This window comes from Haemorhous mexicanus, chromosome 3 (genome assembly GCF_027477595.1).
Source record: "Haemorhous mexicanus isolate bHaeMex1 chromosome 3, bHaeMex1.pri, whole genome shotgun sequence".
Taxonomy (NCBI): Eukaryota; Metazoa; Chordata; class Aves; order Passeriformes; family Fringillidae; genus Haemorhous; species Haemorhous mexicanus.
This window is the reverse complement of record NC_082343.1, coordinates 58,447,435-58,466,186: the sequence shown is the minus strand read 5'-3', so window position 1 is coordinate 58,466,186 and position 18,752 is coordinate 58,447,435. Positions and strand designations below refer to the sequence as shown.

At 38.4% G+C, this 18,752-nt stretch overlaps 1 protein-coding gene across 1 annotated transcript in view; it reads left to right on the top strand.

Annotated features, from left to right (window-relative positions):
* ESR1 (estrogen receptor 1) overlaps positions 1-17,868 on the top strand; it is a 160,429-nt gene extending 142,561 nt beyond the window's left edge. Inside the window, 4 exon segments of the mRNA XM_059841965.1 lie at positions 4,391-4,524; positions 10,871-11,054; positions 12,673-12,884; positions 12,887-17,868. Coding sequence (XP_059697948.1) covers positions 4,391-4,524; positions 10,871-11,054; positions 12,673-12,884; positions 12,887-13,008 — 652 coding nt within the window. The 3' untranslated portion in view covers positions 13,009-17,868.
* The last annotated feature ends 884 nt before the right edge of the window (positions 17,869-18,752 follow it).

Sequence of the window (18,752 nt, the reverse complement as noted above, 5' to 3'; positions counted from 1 at the left end):
GCCATTGACTGTAGTCTGTGAAGTTCCCCAGGGTGTGTTAATTGAAAGCCAGTATTCAGGGACAAATGGGATGAGCAGAAGATGTTGCTACCTCTGAAGGCTTATCAACAAGTCAATTAAAAAATCCCCTAATCCCCAAACCAAAAACCGTATGGAAAACAACAAAATAGGACAGTAGAACAAACCCTGCGTATAATTAATTTGTCCCTTTCTGTAGCTCACACCTTCACGACCACCTACCACTTATTGGTTGATCTGTGTGAAGGTGCAAGCTAGATTGCTGTGATCAAAACATTTTTTCCAAAACAAAATGATATCTAACCTCCTGGATACTGACAGAACAATAAGCATATTTCTTTATCAGCAGCACTCGCATCTGACACTGTGATTTACACTTAGTAGTTTCTGCTTTTCTCTTTGACTCCTGTTCTTTTCAGATTGTTGTTTTGTTCTAGAGCTTTGGGGTTAATTTTTTTCAGATTTTAATTTTTCTTCCTGATAACTTTCCCATAACCTTTTCTGCAATCCCTTGGTGTTACTGGTTAAATGCAGCATGGTCTGAAGTAAAATTTCTCTGCTGATAACAATTTTCTCATCTCTTAATGACGGATAAAGCACAGCATGGAGAAAAGGTGGAATCCTCTGTTAGTTAAGTAGCCCTGTAATACCTGTCTGGCAGTACTTAAGGCATCCAAGTAGGTGTTCTTGATTTGGTCTTAAATCCTTGCAGAGGGAGCTTTGCTGGCATTCCACTTCCTTAAGCTGTTTTAGTTCATTGCTTCACATAAGAGTAGAAAGCTTCTACCAATGTCTGTTAATAGAACTAGTTTATATAGAATACATTAATGTATATAAAGATCATCTCTTGTTTGGAAGTCTGTGTACAGACTTACTGTTCTCCTCTTACTGTGTCTGAGCATGGGCACTTGAGTTAAGTCTGTGAATGCCCTCCTTCCTAACTGGGAATGTGAATGCTATCCTTTCAGCTTTTCTCTCCCCTGTTTCCTAACCTACCTTTAGGCTTAGGAACACATCCAAGCCTTGTTTAGAGGCTTCATCACCAAGTTACTAAGTCCACTTTTGAAGCTGATATTCCCTGTCCTTGTGCATCCCATCTGTTCTTGGCAGTCCCTTTTCATCAAGTGAAGTACCATGGTAAAAGAAGACAGAGAGATAACAAACACAGTCAGACTTTGTTTTGATAGTGCATCTGTCTTTAGCATTTCTCTTTGAATTAAAAGTTTGATGAGAACATCCACTGAGCCCTTGAGTCCCTGTTCCCTTCACCCAAGCACCCTTCATTATTAATTTTTACTTGATCTTGCGCTTCTGTTAAAGGCATTCCTGCTGTCTAGGTTTTTCCCAAGACTGAAATGAAATTTAGATTCTTATTCCTACATAGAGTGGAATACCCCTGGTTACTGATACCACTATCAGTGGTAGGGTAGGCATTAGAGGGAGGGAAGCCATTATCCTCCTTTTATGTGGCACTCATTATCTGGAACACCATATCCAGTTCTTACAGGGAATATATTAATGAACTTCAGTAAACATTGTGGAGAGCCACCAAGGCCAGACCCCATGCCTTTTTGCTGGAGGAAGTGGATTTGTTCCGCCTGGAGGAGAAAGGGCTTTTAAGTCTGCATAACCCACAGTCTACAAGGAGGTTGTCAAGGCTCTTTATTAAAATGCCTGATGAGAGATTGAGAAATGGGAGTAAAAAATTGAAGCAGGGGAGGTTTTGTCTGGATCTAGGGGAGGAAAAAAGCATGATGATGAAAGTAATTAAGCTGAGAGAGGTTGTGCTGTCTCCATCCTTGGAGATTTTCAAGACCAGCATTGCATAAAGCCTTGAGTGAGCTGACCCCACTTTGAGTGGGAGGCTGGACTAAAGTCATTCTGAATTGCCCTCTGGCCTGGATGGTGCTGTGATTCTATAGACCTACTAAAGTAAATACACATGGTACTTTATGCAGTCACTTAAGACCTTTAATTCAAATGATTTAACTTTCCTAAGCATTCCCCAATAGCCAAATTTAAAGGATTCTTCTGAGAATACACTGTGATGCCTTGCAGTACACAAGCTTTTGTTGTCTTCTCTTCAGTAAGATGAGAGTACACAAAGACAACAGCAAGATGGTAGGATAAAGATAATTGTTAAATCTATTACTAATTTGTCCTTCAGGAGAAATCTCTAGGCTTTCCCAGACAGGCAGTTCAGGAGAACTGGAGATTCCAGTTTCAGATAGTTTCTTGCTGGTTGACAAAGAAAAAAAATTGTTGTAGCTAAATAATAATAAAAATAATAATAGAACCCTGTATAGCAAAGATACTTAGCTCCTGCAGTTCCCATTGATGTCAATAGAGCTGGATCTGCTTCCTACCTCTGAAAATAAAGCAGAAATTTCTAGGCCATTCCATGCACTCATGAATACCTAAGGCTGGGTGTATAACTTCACCTAAAGTACATTTAGCAAAACAAAAGAGATTAGGAACAATTCAGAATCTCTTGAATTTACATAATTTTTATTAATCCTCTATCATACGAGTTCAGTTGATGGGAAAGAGGCACATATGTTGGTTTAAGCACATGGAATATGTGTTGCTGGATTAGGGGTTTTTATCCAGAGGTCATACTTGTCAGCAAGAGAATCATGATTGGAATATTGATTTTGTAAACTACAGTCTATTGAACTATTTTTCTAGGAGGTTGGGAATAATTCTTACTTGCTATCAAAATGTCTGTCTCAGGAGGCACCATAAGGCATGTTAAATAGTCTGATTTTATAAATAACTTTCTCTTCCTTTTTTTTCCTCTGATGGTAGACATGCAAATTTTGTTCAGACTGCATAATATTTTGAAAAGCTTTGGATGCTGGCTGCACTAGTTTTGTGGATTCTAGGAAGCAAACAAATATCTCAGTCAGACATAAAGATTTTTTTTTTTAATATGGGTCATTTTTTTGATCCACAGAAGCTTTTTCTTTCTGCAAAATCCTGAAATACCAAACTCTTAAACTTTTTGGGGGGCATTTTTTAAGTTTATGTAAAACTTTAAAGGATTCTAGTTCTCTGTGCTAAACTCTATAGAGAGTAAATTAGTCTTTCTATAGTTGTGGGCAAATATATTGTATCAGAAGCATTGGAACTTGTCCTGATGCCTTGGTGAGTGCAAAGAGGTTTCTCAGTCTGCAATCAGAAGGGAAGATGTCTGCTTTGTCTGAGGCTCTGGTGTGGGTTCAGACATCAGCTACAGGTTCTCAACAGCACATCTGTGTTAAGACCTGAGGCAGGTGTCTATGCTGGTAGGTTTCTTGTGACAATGAAATTAGGACATGTTCAATCTTTCTCATGTTATAAATCATAGTCTGTTCATTTGAAATTTCTTTTTTGCATTTTCCTGTAGCAATGATCTTCTTAATTTTGTTGATGAAAGACATATCTAAAAAGTATTATATTTCTAAACAGCAGATCAGATCACTCATTAAGTCTTATATGTTAAAAATTCACTCAGGATGGCCTAATAGAAGTAAAAGTAGTTAGTCCTTGTAAAAGGTAGCAATGGAAATGACCAAAAGACCTGCAGACTAAATTTTCACAAAAAAAAATTACAATCTGCATTATTTCTTCAGCTGCAGGTTGAGTGGGTAGGATGAAATTTAGTGAGTGGGAATGCCTTGTACTGTGAGCAGGAGATGGTTAATTGCCATTACTAATGAACACTTTGAGATATTCCAAACTTCAGCTTTGTTTAATGCTGCAATGTAAAAAGTTACTCAATATGTGGAGTGAACTGATCGTTTTAATCAGTCATACAGACATGATTTTGGCCTCTTAGGTCCTTCTTGAGCTCATGAATAAGCTTGTTCTTTAAGGAGGGATTATATTGACATTGAACATCAAGAGAAGTGCGTTGGAACATTAAAGGTTACTCAGGCAGCTAGAAACAAGTGCAAATGTTTAGAGAGGAAGAAATGTGAAGAATTGGGACCATTTCAGTTAAAGAGAAAAAAAAGAAAAGGAAGAGGAAGCAAAGTAACAAAAGCAGATCACATACACGTAAATCAAAATGTAATTTTAAACAAATCTTTTCCTTAATATAAGGATTTGGTTGAGTCAATTTAAAATGTTCCACCACAGTAATGTGATGAGTTCCTGAAATTGATTTTTTTTGGAAATACAGTACTTCATAGTTTATTTATTTTACTTGGAATACTGAGAACAGTGCTTTTGTAATCACACATATATCAAATGTGCACAGAGTAGGAAGCCACATACTTGCTCATGAGCCGATGAAATCAAATTGGAGGGTATCGGTCCAAGGGGATGAAAAACTCATGGTACCATCAGGTTAAAACTCAACGTCTCCCCATTGATGGTATTCACACAGGAATCAAGGGAAATGTGTCGAGGGCATGGTGGAAATTTTTGACATGCTGCTGGCTACTGCTGCTCGGTTTCGCATGATGAACCTTCAAGGGGAGGAATTCGTGTGCCTTAAGTCCATCATCCTGCTCAATTCTGGTAAGTCGTGTGCTTTGCTGTCACTTGGGTAATTGTGGCTGCTTCTGCATGTGGTTGAACACTGCTTGCTGTCCTTAATGGCATTTTCATTTTGAGACAGCAGCAATGGAAAGGGGTTTTAAACACAGAGGCAGGCAGGACCTCCAGGCAGGACTGGGAGCCGTCAAACCTGTCTGGTGGTGTAGATGAGACACAGAAAATGGATGCAGTGAATAGATGACACATTGCGTGCAACTGATGGGGAGAGTGGTCAGAGGAGTGCTTTGAACTAGATGTTGCCAGGTCTTACAACTCTGCTTACAGGACACTGAAGGAGCTGGAACCACAGACATGGCAACCAAAGGCAATGCTTAACTGCAGTGCTCAGGTGATGGCAAAATAAAAGGAAATAAGGGCAAAACTGTGATTGAGTTTATCATGGTTTGGTTTATATTAAATTATAGGCATCTAAAACTGATGTAATCACTTTCCACTTCCTTTATAGTTTTTGGCTGTAAATCTCATCCTGAAGTACACTTCAAAAATAGATGACTAGATAACAAGTGTAAGTACAGATACAGATCTAAATATGTAAGGTTAGATGATTTGAATTTTGCATGAAATGATCAAAAAAGCAAATTTATCTTGAAATACGTGACAGAAAACTTCTGTTGCACACCGGAGGACTCTTTTCTGTTTGAAAGGAGAAAAAAACTCCAGACAATTTTTTTATATGCAGAAATGAGACCCATGGTATTCTCATAGAAATGATAGACATCTAAAATAATAATGTAGGCACCAAAGTAAAATATTTTAGACACAATTCCCTGCTAAGCTGTTACCTGGTGACTAAAGATTTCAGAGTTTTCCAGTGCTGAGGATTTACCCACTTGTAAAGTTTTTCCTGTTGCATTTGAACTTGTGGATGGTACCACTCTCTAGAGAAAACAGATGTGGAGAGCTCTGTTTCTGTTTTATCCAGTTGTCTAACAGATCACTTGCCCAAATTTCAGGAAAAAGAAATTTAGGATATTGACATCAAAGGCTAACTGTAAATGCAGCAGATGTTGCTTTATTGATCAGGCACTTTTCTTTATGGAAGCTTGGATATTGTCTCCTCAAAGTTCAAGTAAAATTATGTATTTATACAATCTAATATAAAATGCTTATGTATGTTCTATGAGATATGAATGTGGTTCAGGTTTTGTTGTGGTTGTAACCAATTGCCAAAAAGTAACATTTGAGGAAAGCAAGTGGCATATCAGGAATGAAGAGCTATTGTTCTTACCTTAATTGCCAGGATATGACTATTCTAATTACTGTTTGACATTTTATTCTCCTTTTATTGCCCTGATAATTATAACAGAAGATTTCCAAGAGTTAAATATTCTTCCTGGAAAGTAATGCTCCTCAAGAATTTTAGCTAATATATTCAAAGGTATTTAACTTCTTAAATAAATCTAGAATATGTAATTGATTTGTAAAAATTTTGGATTTCAATTAGAAAAAATAGAACTGGAAGTTTGAATAAAAGAAATTAGATGTTCATGTCTTGAACATGAAGAATTTAAGTCATGCTCTAGAGAAATTTTGTGCCTGTGTTGTATTTAGTATTGATTCATAAACCAAAATGTTTTATTCTGACAAAGCCCTGCCAGGCATCACCAGCTATCCTTCATAAGCACATCTCACTGTGTTAGTGGGATTTTTTTCATTACAGGATTCCCCTAAGGAAAAACTGTTAAAAAAAGAATATATATATATATATATATATATATATATATAGAGCAAGTGAAGTCAGTGATAATGAGGCAGATTTCCTTCTGTACATAAGAGAGATGGGACCACTGTAAACTCAACGTGTATATAACCACAGAATGTATGTCTATATTGGATGTAATTATCTTTATGCATAAAGAATAGGAATACATTTCAGTATTTGTATTCCTACAATAAACTAATTTCATAACTGGACAGTGGGAATGTGGATGCAAGTTTCTGACTCTCAGACTCTCGAGATGCTCAAATTAAGAGGCATTAGACTGCAATACAGAGATAAGTAGCAGAATTTGGGGTATGTGTAAAAGTTGTGTAAGTGTTGGCATAGATCTCTAAAATGTCTTCTGGAGATGGTTTACTTCACAGAATGTATCCAACCTCCTTACATAAAGTGTTGGACAGATATGAACCATTATGTGCTCTGAAGCACGTGGCTGAGAGAGCTGAGTTGGTTAATCCAGGGGAAGAGAAGGTAAAGGAGGGTCTCACTGCAGCCCTCAGACAGCTGATGAGCAGCTGGCTATGGAGATGATGAACAGCTTATGGAGAAACCAGGGCCAGACCCTTCTCAGAGGTGCAAGAGGAAAGGACAATCTTCAATGGAGACAAACCACAGCAAGGGAGATCCTGACCAGGTAAACAGAACAAAAACTCTACCCAGTGAGAGGTTTAGCCCTGGAACAGGTTAGCCAGAAAGATGTAGGATCTCAATCCTTGCAAATACTCAGAACTCAGCGGGACAAAGCACTGGGCAGCTTGTTCTAACTCAGAAATTACCACTATTTGAGCAAGAGGATGAATGAGACGACCTCCAAACCTACCCTAACCTGGTTTCTTTCTATGAGTGCATGTGTAAATATTCACAAATCTTCTACTAAAGAAACAGAGGATAAACACACAATGAATTTTTGGCTTATTAAGCTGTCTGCATTATAGATGCATGTGATTAAAACAGCAGATCTCAAAATGGTTTAAACAAGTGGATTAATTAAACAAATAGGACTGATTATGCTACATCTCGTGTTTAAAAGCAGTCTGCATTTGCATTCTAAATTGTTGTGTGGATTTAATTCAGTGAGTGTACACAATCATTTCTTCATTAAGTCCTTGGACATCTGGAAGTCTCTTCACATGAAGTAGTGTTGTTTATTGCCTTTGTTGGACATTTCTAGTTTTGCAACATCTTGCAAGGCTGTTTAATATCTTTACACTCCTTTTCCATGTGGTTTTGGACAAAACACAATTTTTTTTTTTATTTGCTCAGTGCATGTAGAAAGGATGGAAGGTTTTGTTTGTAAACCAAGGTAGATGCTTATGCTACTTCCATAGTTTTCCTGAGATATTAAGGTGACAACATGTCTGTAACAAGGACATAATTGTGTCCATCTAAATAGCAAACCTAAAGGTCCCCCTCTGAAGCTGCAGCAATAAAAAAGCAAAGTAGTGTTTTTGAAAACCACATTCAGCTGTTACTTAACATTGGAAAATAAATATTAGAATCCTGAAAGGGCAACATGATGCTAGATGTTTTACTTTTGAGAAGAGGAATGGTGCTATGTGGCAAAGCAACAGGCTTTCATTTTGGACATGAAGATGTAGGTCACATCTGCCTTAGCAGCTGATTTACCTAATTAGTTAGCTGGTTAGTCCACAGAGCTGGAAAGATTTTGCTGATTTGATGAGTACAGGAGACCTCCTGATACATTATACCATGTGACTGCTTGTTATTCTTTTCTCTCGAAGTTTTTCAGTTCCTGATAAATTGTGCTTATTTATTTCTTTATTTTGGGGGCTGGATTCCAGGAGTGCATGATACAGAGATGAATTTCCTTATATCTCAGCCTGTCTTGCTACAGCTTCAGAGCAATTGGGTGTAGTGGAAGAAGTGGGTGTTGCTCTGTGAGCCTGAACTCTAAATGTAAAAAAATACTTTAAACTGGGGTTTATTGTGACAGAAAAGATTTTGAGGACATTCTCTTCTACAGTAACATGCAAAAAATATATAATTATATATGGTGAGAGATGTAAAATTCTATCAATGTGTTCCAAGGGCTGGCATGGTAGCACTGCAGCCCCTGAGGGATCCTGTTCTGGTATGTGTTATGGGTGTGGACCAGCAGGCTTTGCTTGCTTGTGGGGTGGTGCTTTCTTTGTTCTTGCACCTGTTAGGTTTTACAACACTGACCTATGGAAAGAGCTGGAAATCAGCCTGGTAGCTATTGAATTTAGGCTTGGAAAGGCCTTGGAGACTGTTAAATTTCACTTTGCTAAGGCAGTTTTCTGCACCCTCATTTGAAAGCTCTGCTTGGATGTGTATGAGTGTGTGATAACCAGCATTTTCTTTTTGGGCAATCTCTGCTCAATGGCCTGGGGCAGCAGCAATCACTGTGAGGGTGTAGAAAGGAAAACTAAACATAATTTTCCTTGGCAGTTATTGACTGGCAGTTGCTTGAATTTTCTACAGTTATTGGGGAGTGTTTTTGTGATTTACAGTTTTTAATAGCTTCTAGACTAGACCTAGGTGAGAAAAAATTCCTCCTAAAAGATTCTTTTCTTTTGCTAGTTTCAGTAATGTGAAGCTATGGGGTATTGCTGCAAGAGCACAATAGGTTCCTGTGGCTGAAGTAAACTTCTCTGGAGGCACTGTGCATTTATGAGATTAATATTTCCTTCTAGTGGATTGTGCTCTGCCAGTGATATTTAAGAATCTTGCCCCTGCAGGTATGTGTTAAGCTATCAAACCTTGTACTGTCAATAGGCATATGTGAGGCTGTTCAGAGTCAGGTGAGAAAGGTTCAGCTGAGAAAAGCCCAAGGACCAGTTTCTGTTTGTGAATTTCAGTAAAAATAATAATAGCTATGAAAAGCCATGTGAGAAAAGAGGTCACTGTCCTATCTATCTCTATGAAGTTTGAAGCAATACCTATTACCAAAATTAAGAACTCTGACTGATAATTTTCAGAAGTTGTACTATGTTGGAGTTATCCCTGTGGCCTTTTAAAGCAGTTTCTTGCTCACTCTTTCCCAGAGACACTCACATTCACAAACACATTTACATTTATTTTTAGAACAGAAGAAAAAAAATCATAAAAACTACTTGTAGGTTACAGTAGTTCTAGGTGTCAGGTCCTCGAAGTACCCAGATGATGTGAGAAGATGAGGCACGGCAAGATGTAAAAAAAAATCTCAGCTCCCTGACTGCTCAGATGCACAGCAAAGTATTGTCACATCCAGTGGTAGCCCCAAGGCTGCAAACAATAAAAACAAGCTATATCATATATATCTAACAAGCTGTAGCAAATATGTCTGTGTGTGCATGCTAGTGTACCTATGTCTTTTATTCTTAATAGCACTAACTGCATTCCATATTCTGCTATATATGATGCTTTAAAGAAAAGAAAACCAAAAAATTATTCCATTTCTTCCCAAGGACAAAATCCAGATCTCTTCTTTGCTCTGTAAGCTGATGCAGAAGGGCCAAAGCACAGGATTTGTCAAGTCTGTTATAGACACAGGACAATGAACACTCTATGATGCAGCCAGTTTGATTGTATTCCTGTATGTACATCTTAAACCTCTGGTGCCTCAGGACAGGATTATGGCAATATGACCTGTTTAGAGTTTTGGTTTAGTCCAAAAGATTTAAAAACTGATGCTGAATGCAACAGCTCTCTTGGCAGCACAGTGTTGTTGTGACCTGATTCACATTGGCTGTGTGTTGTTGTCCAGAAAAAAATCAAGATAAAACAGCCCAAAATAGTTTAGACTTTCCCATTTTGAAAGCTGATGTGCTTCATGCTCCCAAGATTTACTAGTAGCAAAAGCTCTTATGCCTGGATTAGAGACTCTTGTAGGTGATGTAGAGGGGCTGTTGGAGAGGGAGTTTTAAGGTGTTTTGTCTTCTGGAAAAATTTTTATCTGGTCCAAACCTGCAGGCTGCTCACTTTCAGCAGTAAGCTATTCAAGACAGCTAAATTTGCCCAAGCTGATTTGGACACTGTTTTTAAAGCAGAGTCAGCTTTGCAGGTGAAGGAGCACACTTTCAAGGCTTTTGCTGGGTTGGGAGAATTTCATTGAGGCAAATATCCATTAACAGACCCTGGTTTTGTTTGCATGTTTTGTGGTAAGATTATTCAGTTCTAAATTGTCTAGAAAAATCGCTAAAAATCAAATATTAAACAGCAGGGGAAATGGCAAAAGCTGCTGAAAGCTTGGGTTGGTTGGTAAGTACTGCAGAGATCACAACAGCATCTCCTCAAGGTTTCAGAGCCAAGTGACCAGGAAAAGAGCACAGCCCACAGGTAGGACTAGCTGCAGGTGTCACCCAGCACCTGGTACTGACCTTGGTGGGACCCAGGCAGGAAAGTGGCATTGTCTTCCTCCTCCTGCTTTTCCCACAGTGCCCAAATCCATGTTCCAGGATCATTCAGAGCAGTGGCATTGGTGCCGAGCAAGAGAGCTGGCACACGGTCAGATCCTGTGGTTTAACACAGCTTAAGAAGCAGCACAGGGCACCTTGGGCAACTCTGAGTCCACCAAAGTAATTTTTGTCTGTGGTTTGTTTCTTTTCTTTCTGCCTCCTACTCTAGGTGTGTACACTTTTCTTTCCAGCACCTTGAAATCTCTGGAAGAGAAAGACTATATTCACCGTGTCCTGGACAAAATCACAGATACTCTGATCCACTTAATGGCTAAATCAGGTCTTTCTCTGCAGCAGCAACACAGACGACTGGCTCAGCTCCTCCTCATCCTCTCTCACATCAGACACATGAGGTGAGAGCAAGCACACAGTCAGAACCTCTGTACTGGGTGCGCGCAAGAGAGGTGTCACAAGTGCACATGCACACTTTGCCTTCATGGATGGGAGGGCAAACTGTGTGAAGGGCTGTTACCAAAAGTAAAAAAAAAAAAGAAAGAAAGAAAAAATCCATATGAAAATATTTACCCCATTTGTCCCTTCTAGTTGTCTTTTCCTCTGCCTTTTGTTTGATCATGCTGATAGTTTGATAGAAAGCAGTACCTGCTTTTAGTCTTGTGTGTGCCATAGAATCACAGAATGGCCTGGTTTGGAACGGAACTTAAAGATGATCAAGCTCCAACTCTCCAGATATGAGCAGGGACGCCTTCCACTTAGATCAGGTTGCTCAGAGCCCCGTCCAAGCTGGCCTTGAACACTTCCAGGAATGGGAGACCCACAATTTTTCTGGACAACCTGTTCTACTGCTTCACAACTCTCAGTACAGAATTTCTTCCTAGTACCTAATCTAGACCTGCTCTCTTTCCTTTTGAAGCCACCCTGCCTTGTTCTGTCACTACATGCCTTTGTAAAAAGTCCCTCTCCAGCTCTCTTCTAGGTGCCCTTCAGGTACTGGAAGGCTTGTGTAAGGAGCCTTCTCTTCTCCAGGCTGAACAACTCCAGTTCTCTAAGCCTTTCCTCATAGGAGAGGTGCTTCAGCCCTTGGATCACCTTCATGGCCCTGCTCTGAACCTGTTCTAACAGGTCTAAGTTTTTCTCAGGGTGAGGACCCCAGACCTGAACACAGGTGTACGGAAAGTACTGAGTAGAATATTAATGTAGAAGTACCTAGCTCTGCAAACTTTTGTCTCCTATAAGATTTAATAAAACTATCACTTCTATGCAGCCACTTCTCACAAGTGTCATGATTGCAAATCACTTTAGAAAAGAGATTTAGGAGTATTATGTGACTTGTATGAATGAGGATGAATGCAGAGCTAATAAATTCCAGTCTAGAGGACCATGCCTTTTGCTAATCAGAGGTGAGCTGCAGTACACACTATTAGTAATTGCAGCAAATGATTCTCCTAAATGATGTCTTAAGGTAACTGCTTAGTGAATGAGGTGTTAACAGGATGCATTTTTAGGAAGATATCCTATAGATTTTATTATTATAAAACCACAGGAGGTGTGCTACACAAATTTTAATTTTCATTATTTCAGCTAATGAAATTTAAATTAGAGTAAACGCCACATCATAGCTACTAAAGCTGAAACATGCAGATTTTACCTCCTGAACTGATACACAGATCCTTGAGGGAAAGTCAAGGGATGTGGTTTTTTTCACTTGTGTCATTTTATAGAGTTTCTTTGTTTTTGTGTTAATGAACTTCCCCCCCCCCAAAAAAAAAAAAAATTTGTACAATTAAGGAAATTCTAGATGTATAGCAGTCTGCTACATTCTTGACTACAGCAGTCTGATAAATTCTTTGAAGGCACTGATTAACTGTAGCAGATGTGTACAGCAAATGCACTGCTAAGTTGTTTAGTAGAAGCAGGATTTATATGGACCCAGCAAATGTTATTAGCTGGTAGCTTCCTCCCCTCTGCCCCATGGCATATTTGGAAAGTAACTTTTTTCATCACAACCCACAGCAACAAAGGAATGGAGCACCTGTACAACATGAAGTGTAAAAACGTAGTTCCACTCTACGATCTCTTGCTGGAGATGCTGGACGCTCACCGGCTGCACGCCCCAGCAGCCAGGAGTGCTGCACCCATGGAGGAGGAGAACAGAAGCCAGCTGACAACTGCATCAGCTTCATCTCATTCCTTGCAGTCTTTTTATGTAAACAGCAAAGAAGAGGAGAATATGCAGAATACAATATAGATGGAAGTCAGCATATACAGTGGTATGAGAAACCCAGCAGTGTTCTACCTAGCTCATGCTTCATTTCATCTACAGTGCCACCTTTGGAAACACTCCAGTGACAACAGACACCAGCATTTTCCATATGAGTGTTTGTCAAGCGCTTGCCTAAATTGATTGCTTATCCTAAATGGAAGACATTTCATTGCCATGGATAGCCAGCAAGGATTGTCTGGCTAACTTGATTTAAAATTTTCAGTGTTTTAATTTAATTTTGAATGTTATTTGGGTAACTAAGTCCTCATCTGAAGCATACATTCATTTTACTATAAATTGATAGGCCATACCACCTATGCATATTGGTATCTTCATGAGTGGTGGTTTTGTTAATATCCATCCAAAATCCTGAGCTCACTTAGTCCTTTACTTGCTTGAAACTTTGAAGCAGTTTGGTAGAGATTCTGGATGACTTCTTGGCAGTGTAAAGAGAAAGTTGACTGGCATTTTAGTGTGCCATAGGGAAGCTGCACTGAGAGAGACTGCGTTGGTAGTCTAGTTAGGTTCCTGCCTCTTCTCTTCCTACAGTATCAAGGAACTGCTGTCTGAGAATTATAGTATTTTACCTCGCTGGCTTACATCACCAGACAACTCCCTTTCAACCTCATTCTGACCAAACTTTTAGGTACCCTTACCATATCCTCTAGATGAATTGTTTTGCATGCATGCTATCTTGTCTGATCCTAGAAAGCTAAATAGTTTTGTTGCCCAAGAGTGTAAATCTAGGGCAACGTGGCAAACAGTGATAACATAGAGAATTACTCTTGAATCAGACCAGATGATTACAAAAATCACCAGGTCGTTAAAAAAGTCTTCACACACATACAGGATCCAGCACTATTTACAAAAAATCCCTCTCCCTGTCCTGTGCTTTGTTGTGCTACAAAGCAAGGGGTGAGGATGCCAGTGCGAGACTGGCACAGAAGGGCAGGATGATCCCATCCCACCCAGCAGAGTGTGGTCTAGCTGTGTGTGGGAGGGCCAGTATCACAGTCAGAGCAGCAGGTTTTTCCTTACCTTGGCATTCTTTGGCTCTTGTTGTGGCATGCTTCAAAATCACTGTTAAGAGTCAGCTCACCTGTGACACCAACCCTGAGCAATGAGCCTCACACATGGTGTAGACTTTGGGACTGCATGTCCAGAAAGATGAATCTTTCTCCATGCATGTCTGTAGCTCCTAAGGATATTCATAAGGATCAGTTTGATTCTTCAGACCAACTGTAAGTATACAAAAGGTCCACTGACATCAAGAGTTTCAGCAAGACATGAAAGAGACTGAAGAACTCCACATGATACGCTATCCAAAGTAGGAGCTGGTGCTGCTGTTTGACTGGCTCTATGCTAAAAAATTAAATGTCAGGGAACTTTGCTGGGTACTGGAATGAGATTATTACATATGCCAGGGTTATTTTACTAATGTAATGATAAACTTTGCCTGTGCTATCTGCACTTCTGATTGATGGGTGCAGATTGGGAGTTAGCATGGACCAGGGACTATTCCAACAGCTGGTTGGAAGCAACCACCCTACCAGTGAGGCTGTTTCCTAGCACATTTGTAGGCTGCTCCACAGCAGCTGGCCACAGTGCTAGTGAAATGGTTCAGGGATGTTTTTACTATAGTTGAAACCTTTATGTTCATTGGAATATCCCGTAGAAACTAAATATAGGAAACAGTGCAAGTAATGCCATACAGGAGTGCCTATGTCTAATTACACTCCCTGTCACACAGGTGGAGTCTGTGTGCAGTGAGATCAAGTTTCCCAGCAGTTGTGAAGGCAGCAAGGCATAGGACAGGTTGTGTGCTTCAAGTCAAGAATTCAATTCTTCAGTGAATGTACATAATGGTGTCTATAATAGTTTAATGTACATATCTGAGGATATGAGAAGTTTGAAAGCCTAAAGCTATATGCTATCAATGTTTAAGATTCCTTGAAAACTGCAAGCCTAAACATGTGAAGCAGTCACCGTAAGCTCATAGGCCTTTTCTTGATGCATATTATGGTGTCATTTTTTTCTGAATGTGCTGAAGATTTTGTCTTTTTTGTGTATTAAGTAAAAGCATGTGTGTGTGTGTGTATGTGTGTGTGTGCGCGAACGCTTATTTGGTACCTAAGGGCTTTTTGAGGGCTCCTAAATATCATGAAAGAAAATGGAAATTCTGGGTTGTTTTAGTAGCTGGTTTTCAGATGTGTTAGAAAAACCATGAGTTTACTGAAATGATTGCAGGCTAAGATCTAAATGGAGCACAGGAATCCCTGTAGTTAAATTCACATGCTTACACCGTTGTCATTAACTTGTATCCCAGTGTGCATTAGAGCTGCTCTTTAAATACTGTACATGCAATTTGTTGTTGTCTAGGCTAGAACACACAGATCAAGATCATAAGCTGGAAGGCAAATTGGTTTAAATGAATGCCTCCCTTCCTACATCCCAGAATAAGTCATTACACTGATTCAAGTGTAAATTTGACCTAGAGCATAAAAGGTAGTTCATGGAGAGAAATTCACAACAGAGGGTCAGATTTGGATGGTACCGTAGAGGGCAAGTACCTTTACTCTCATGAGATTTTCCTAGTGAAGATGGAAAAAGCATGATTTGAAGTGGTATGCAGCAGTCAGAAGGGTATCATAATGTGTCTTGGAATATACAGAATAATATCACTCAGCTCACAATAATTATGAACTCTTTCCTGGGCTCAGGTCTTGCAAGGAAGCAATTTAGCTTTCATCCAGTCCTCCCATGTTTGTGGTGACAACAGTGAAGGGCAACCTAGAAAGAGTAATTCCCTGTAATACATTAATTTACCTCGGGGAAGATTTAGGATCCGTGTCGTTAACTTTTTATTGAAGCAGCACCTTAATGAATATAGTAACATTCCCAGAGTTATCTATAAAGATGGCCCCCATATCAGACAGATGAATGTAGCTATTCAATTGATTAAATAAAGTCAATGATACAAAAATCACTTTTTTCATATGGTGATGAATGATGCTCTCATGTATGCAAACAATTGTGCCTGACCTTTGGTAATTGTTATTTCACAAGATGCTATTTTATGTGTGTGTGTATATATATATATATATATACATATATACTTTATATTTGCAGCTGACAAACCAGTACTACCTGAAAATCTGGTGCTGGATATTACATAAAAATATATATCGTGTAAAAAAAAAATGAAAGAAACTTTTCAAGGCAGCTAATTATGCTTTTACCAAAACATTCATAGTGATGTCTCTGGACAGCTAACAAAATAATTATTTTGTAACATTTATACATGGATTTTTTAAAAAAACAAAAACATCAAAAAACAAAGAAACCCTCTAGAAACATAGGCAATGTAATACCAGCACAAGGCAAACATAAATAGACCAGATGAATTTGCTTTGCTTGAGAACATGGTTGTTACTGAAGTATCACAAAAAGCTTGGGAGGTAGAAGAGGAGATAGGGAGATGCGTAGCTCTTAGTGGTGTCAGAATATGTGGTGTTTGAATATGTGAAAGCTACTCTGGTTTATAGTGGTTTGAGCCACGTCTCAATGTTGCAGACTTTGTCTCAGGTAAAACTCCCAGTTGGAGTAGTAAGATTTGTACTCGGGTAAAATAGTTTAATGAAAGTTTATTGGTGTGTGTTGTGATAAATTTACTATTATGTTTCAGTGACATCACTTGATGATTTTTCTCCTTCTCTATACTGAGGGGTTTAAAAGTGTAATTAAAGAAATAATCCAAACTGAGCTCCCAAGGATATTGCAAGGACTGTCAGAGATCACTGGACCTTGAGTTGGAAAAAAGCAAGCAAAAAAATCCCAAACCATCCCCTTCATATGAATCAGGATTTGTACTGGAGCCTCCATCCATTTCAGTTGATGGCAACTAATTCCTTAAGACCTGTGCCAAATGTTTAAAAATAAGCAAACTACCACCAAAGCAAAAATTCTGCCTCAATAGGTCTTTAGTCTTATTACAGGCTTAGTCAGAACATGTCAAGCCCCTCTCGTGTATATAATTTCCTGCTTTAAAATTAGAGTGCAACTCAACAGATAATGGGTTTTGTATATAAGGCATTCTCAGCTGAATTTGTGTGAAGTGCATTTCTTACTCTGAATAAAGATATTGATGTTTTCAACGCTATCTACAACTGTGATATGGCTTTACAGATAGAAAGTCAGCACATGTAATGGAAGGGTGATGTTAACAATGGAATTGTAATATAAACCAATCTTTGCTGTCACCTTCAAGTGTATCATAATCTCAAATTGATCTGAGAGTTTAAAGTTAATGTTTTCCCAATATTAATGTCCTACCCTTTCTACTCACAGTTCCCTTTCATCCTTCAAATGAAGGTAGCCTTATATCCTGAAAGTTGTTTTCGAAGTGATTGTTGTCCATAAAGGGCATTTGGTTTTGCACTGTGTTAGAGACATATTAAATTCTTTTGCATTCAAATGTGCCTAAAGAAAATAAAAAAAAAACAAACAAAAAAAATGCTGCCATCTTGCAAATTAGAAAATTCTGTAATCCTGTGTGCCTATGATTAGAAGTCTGTTTCTTCAGAAAGTGCCCATTGAAAAAGGAAGGGATAGACTGCTGGTCATGAGACTTGCATTATCAAGCCACTTTATGTATTACCTTATTGTATGTACTATGAAACCAATGCTTTTGTGTGCACTATGTAGTCTGTCAATGCAAAGTCCTTTCTTTGGTATAGGCTCAGCTGTCATAATGTATTTGTTGAAGTATTCTGTTCTTTCACCGATGCATATGAAATTATTGATGTCTTTGGTTTTGGTGAGGTATTTTTTTCTTTGTTTTGCACCTAAAAAAGTCTAAATAAAAAATCTGGTAGGCTACCTGATTGGTGCAAGATTTTTATCTCAATGTATTTGATGTTGAAAATAAAGAATTAATCAGAACACAATGTTTAATTTTCTTATATTTTGCATGTTTTAAAAATATGCTTCTCTTATTGTTTTCCAGTGGACAGCAAAATGGTACACTGTTTTTGAAAGAATTAGAATGTGTCTGTTTCTGTGCATCTAAATGAAAGTTAAAACTGTTTGTTTTATCACTTTCCCTGAAAAGAATCAGAGACTCCGTATCTAGAGTCAACAACAAGCTAGATGTAGTCTTAGTAATCCTAATGACACCAGGGAAGTTAGCTAAGTACCTAGTACTTCATGTGCTTTAATGTTCTTAGTATTTTGGTTACATTCCTTATTTTGGCTTGTGAACTAGATTATGGCAGAAGAGAAAAATTGTGTGAATTTAGCCTTTTATAGTTGGTTGCCACTTACCATGAGCTAGCTTATATCAGGGTAAACAGTACTCCTTTCCCAAGTGAAACTAGTCCTCAGGAAAAAAAAAATTGTCTTGAGTAAGCCATCAGTAAGGGATGAAGAGAAATGAAAGATACTTTTATTGACATAAGACCACTTTGAACTCAACTCTATTCTGTAAAACAATCTCAAAATCATATTTGGTGTTTGCAAAGAATCAAACCAGTAATCTATAGCATTTGCATACATACTGACATATTTCAATACTTGTAGTATATATATATATATATATATATATATATATATATATATATATATATCAGTAACATGGAGAGAATATGGTCCCTATATTAATTATTTTTTAATCTATATTCTGTCCCATGCTGGTTCAACACAGGACTATTGGCTCATAGGTTCTTTTCTTATGTGGATATATATGTGTAAAAGCTCTTTGTTTTTATGGGATTTTTCGTTGTACTTAACTTTAAAAGGAAAAAATTATAAGATGGTTACCTCAATTCCAAGT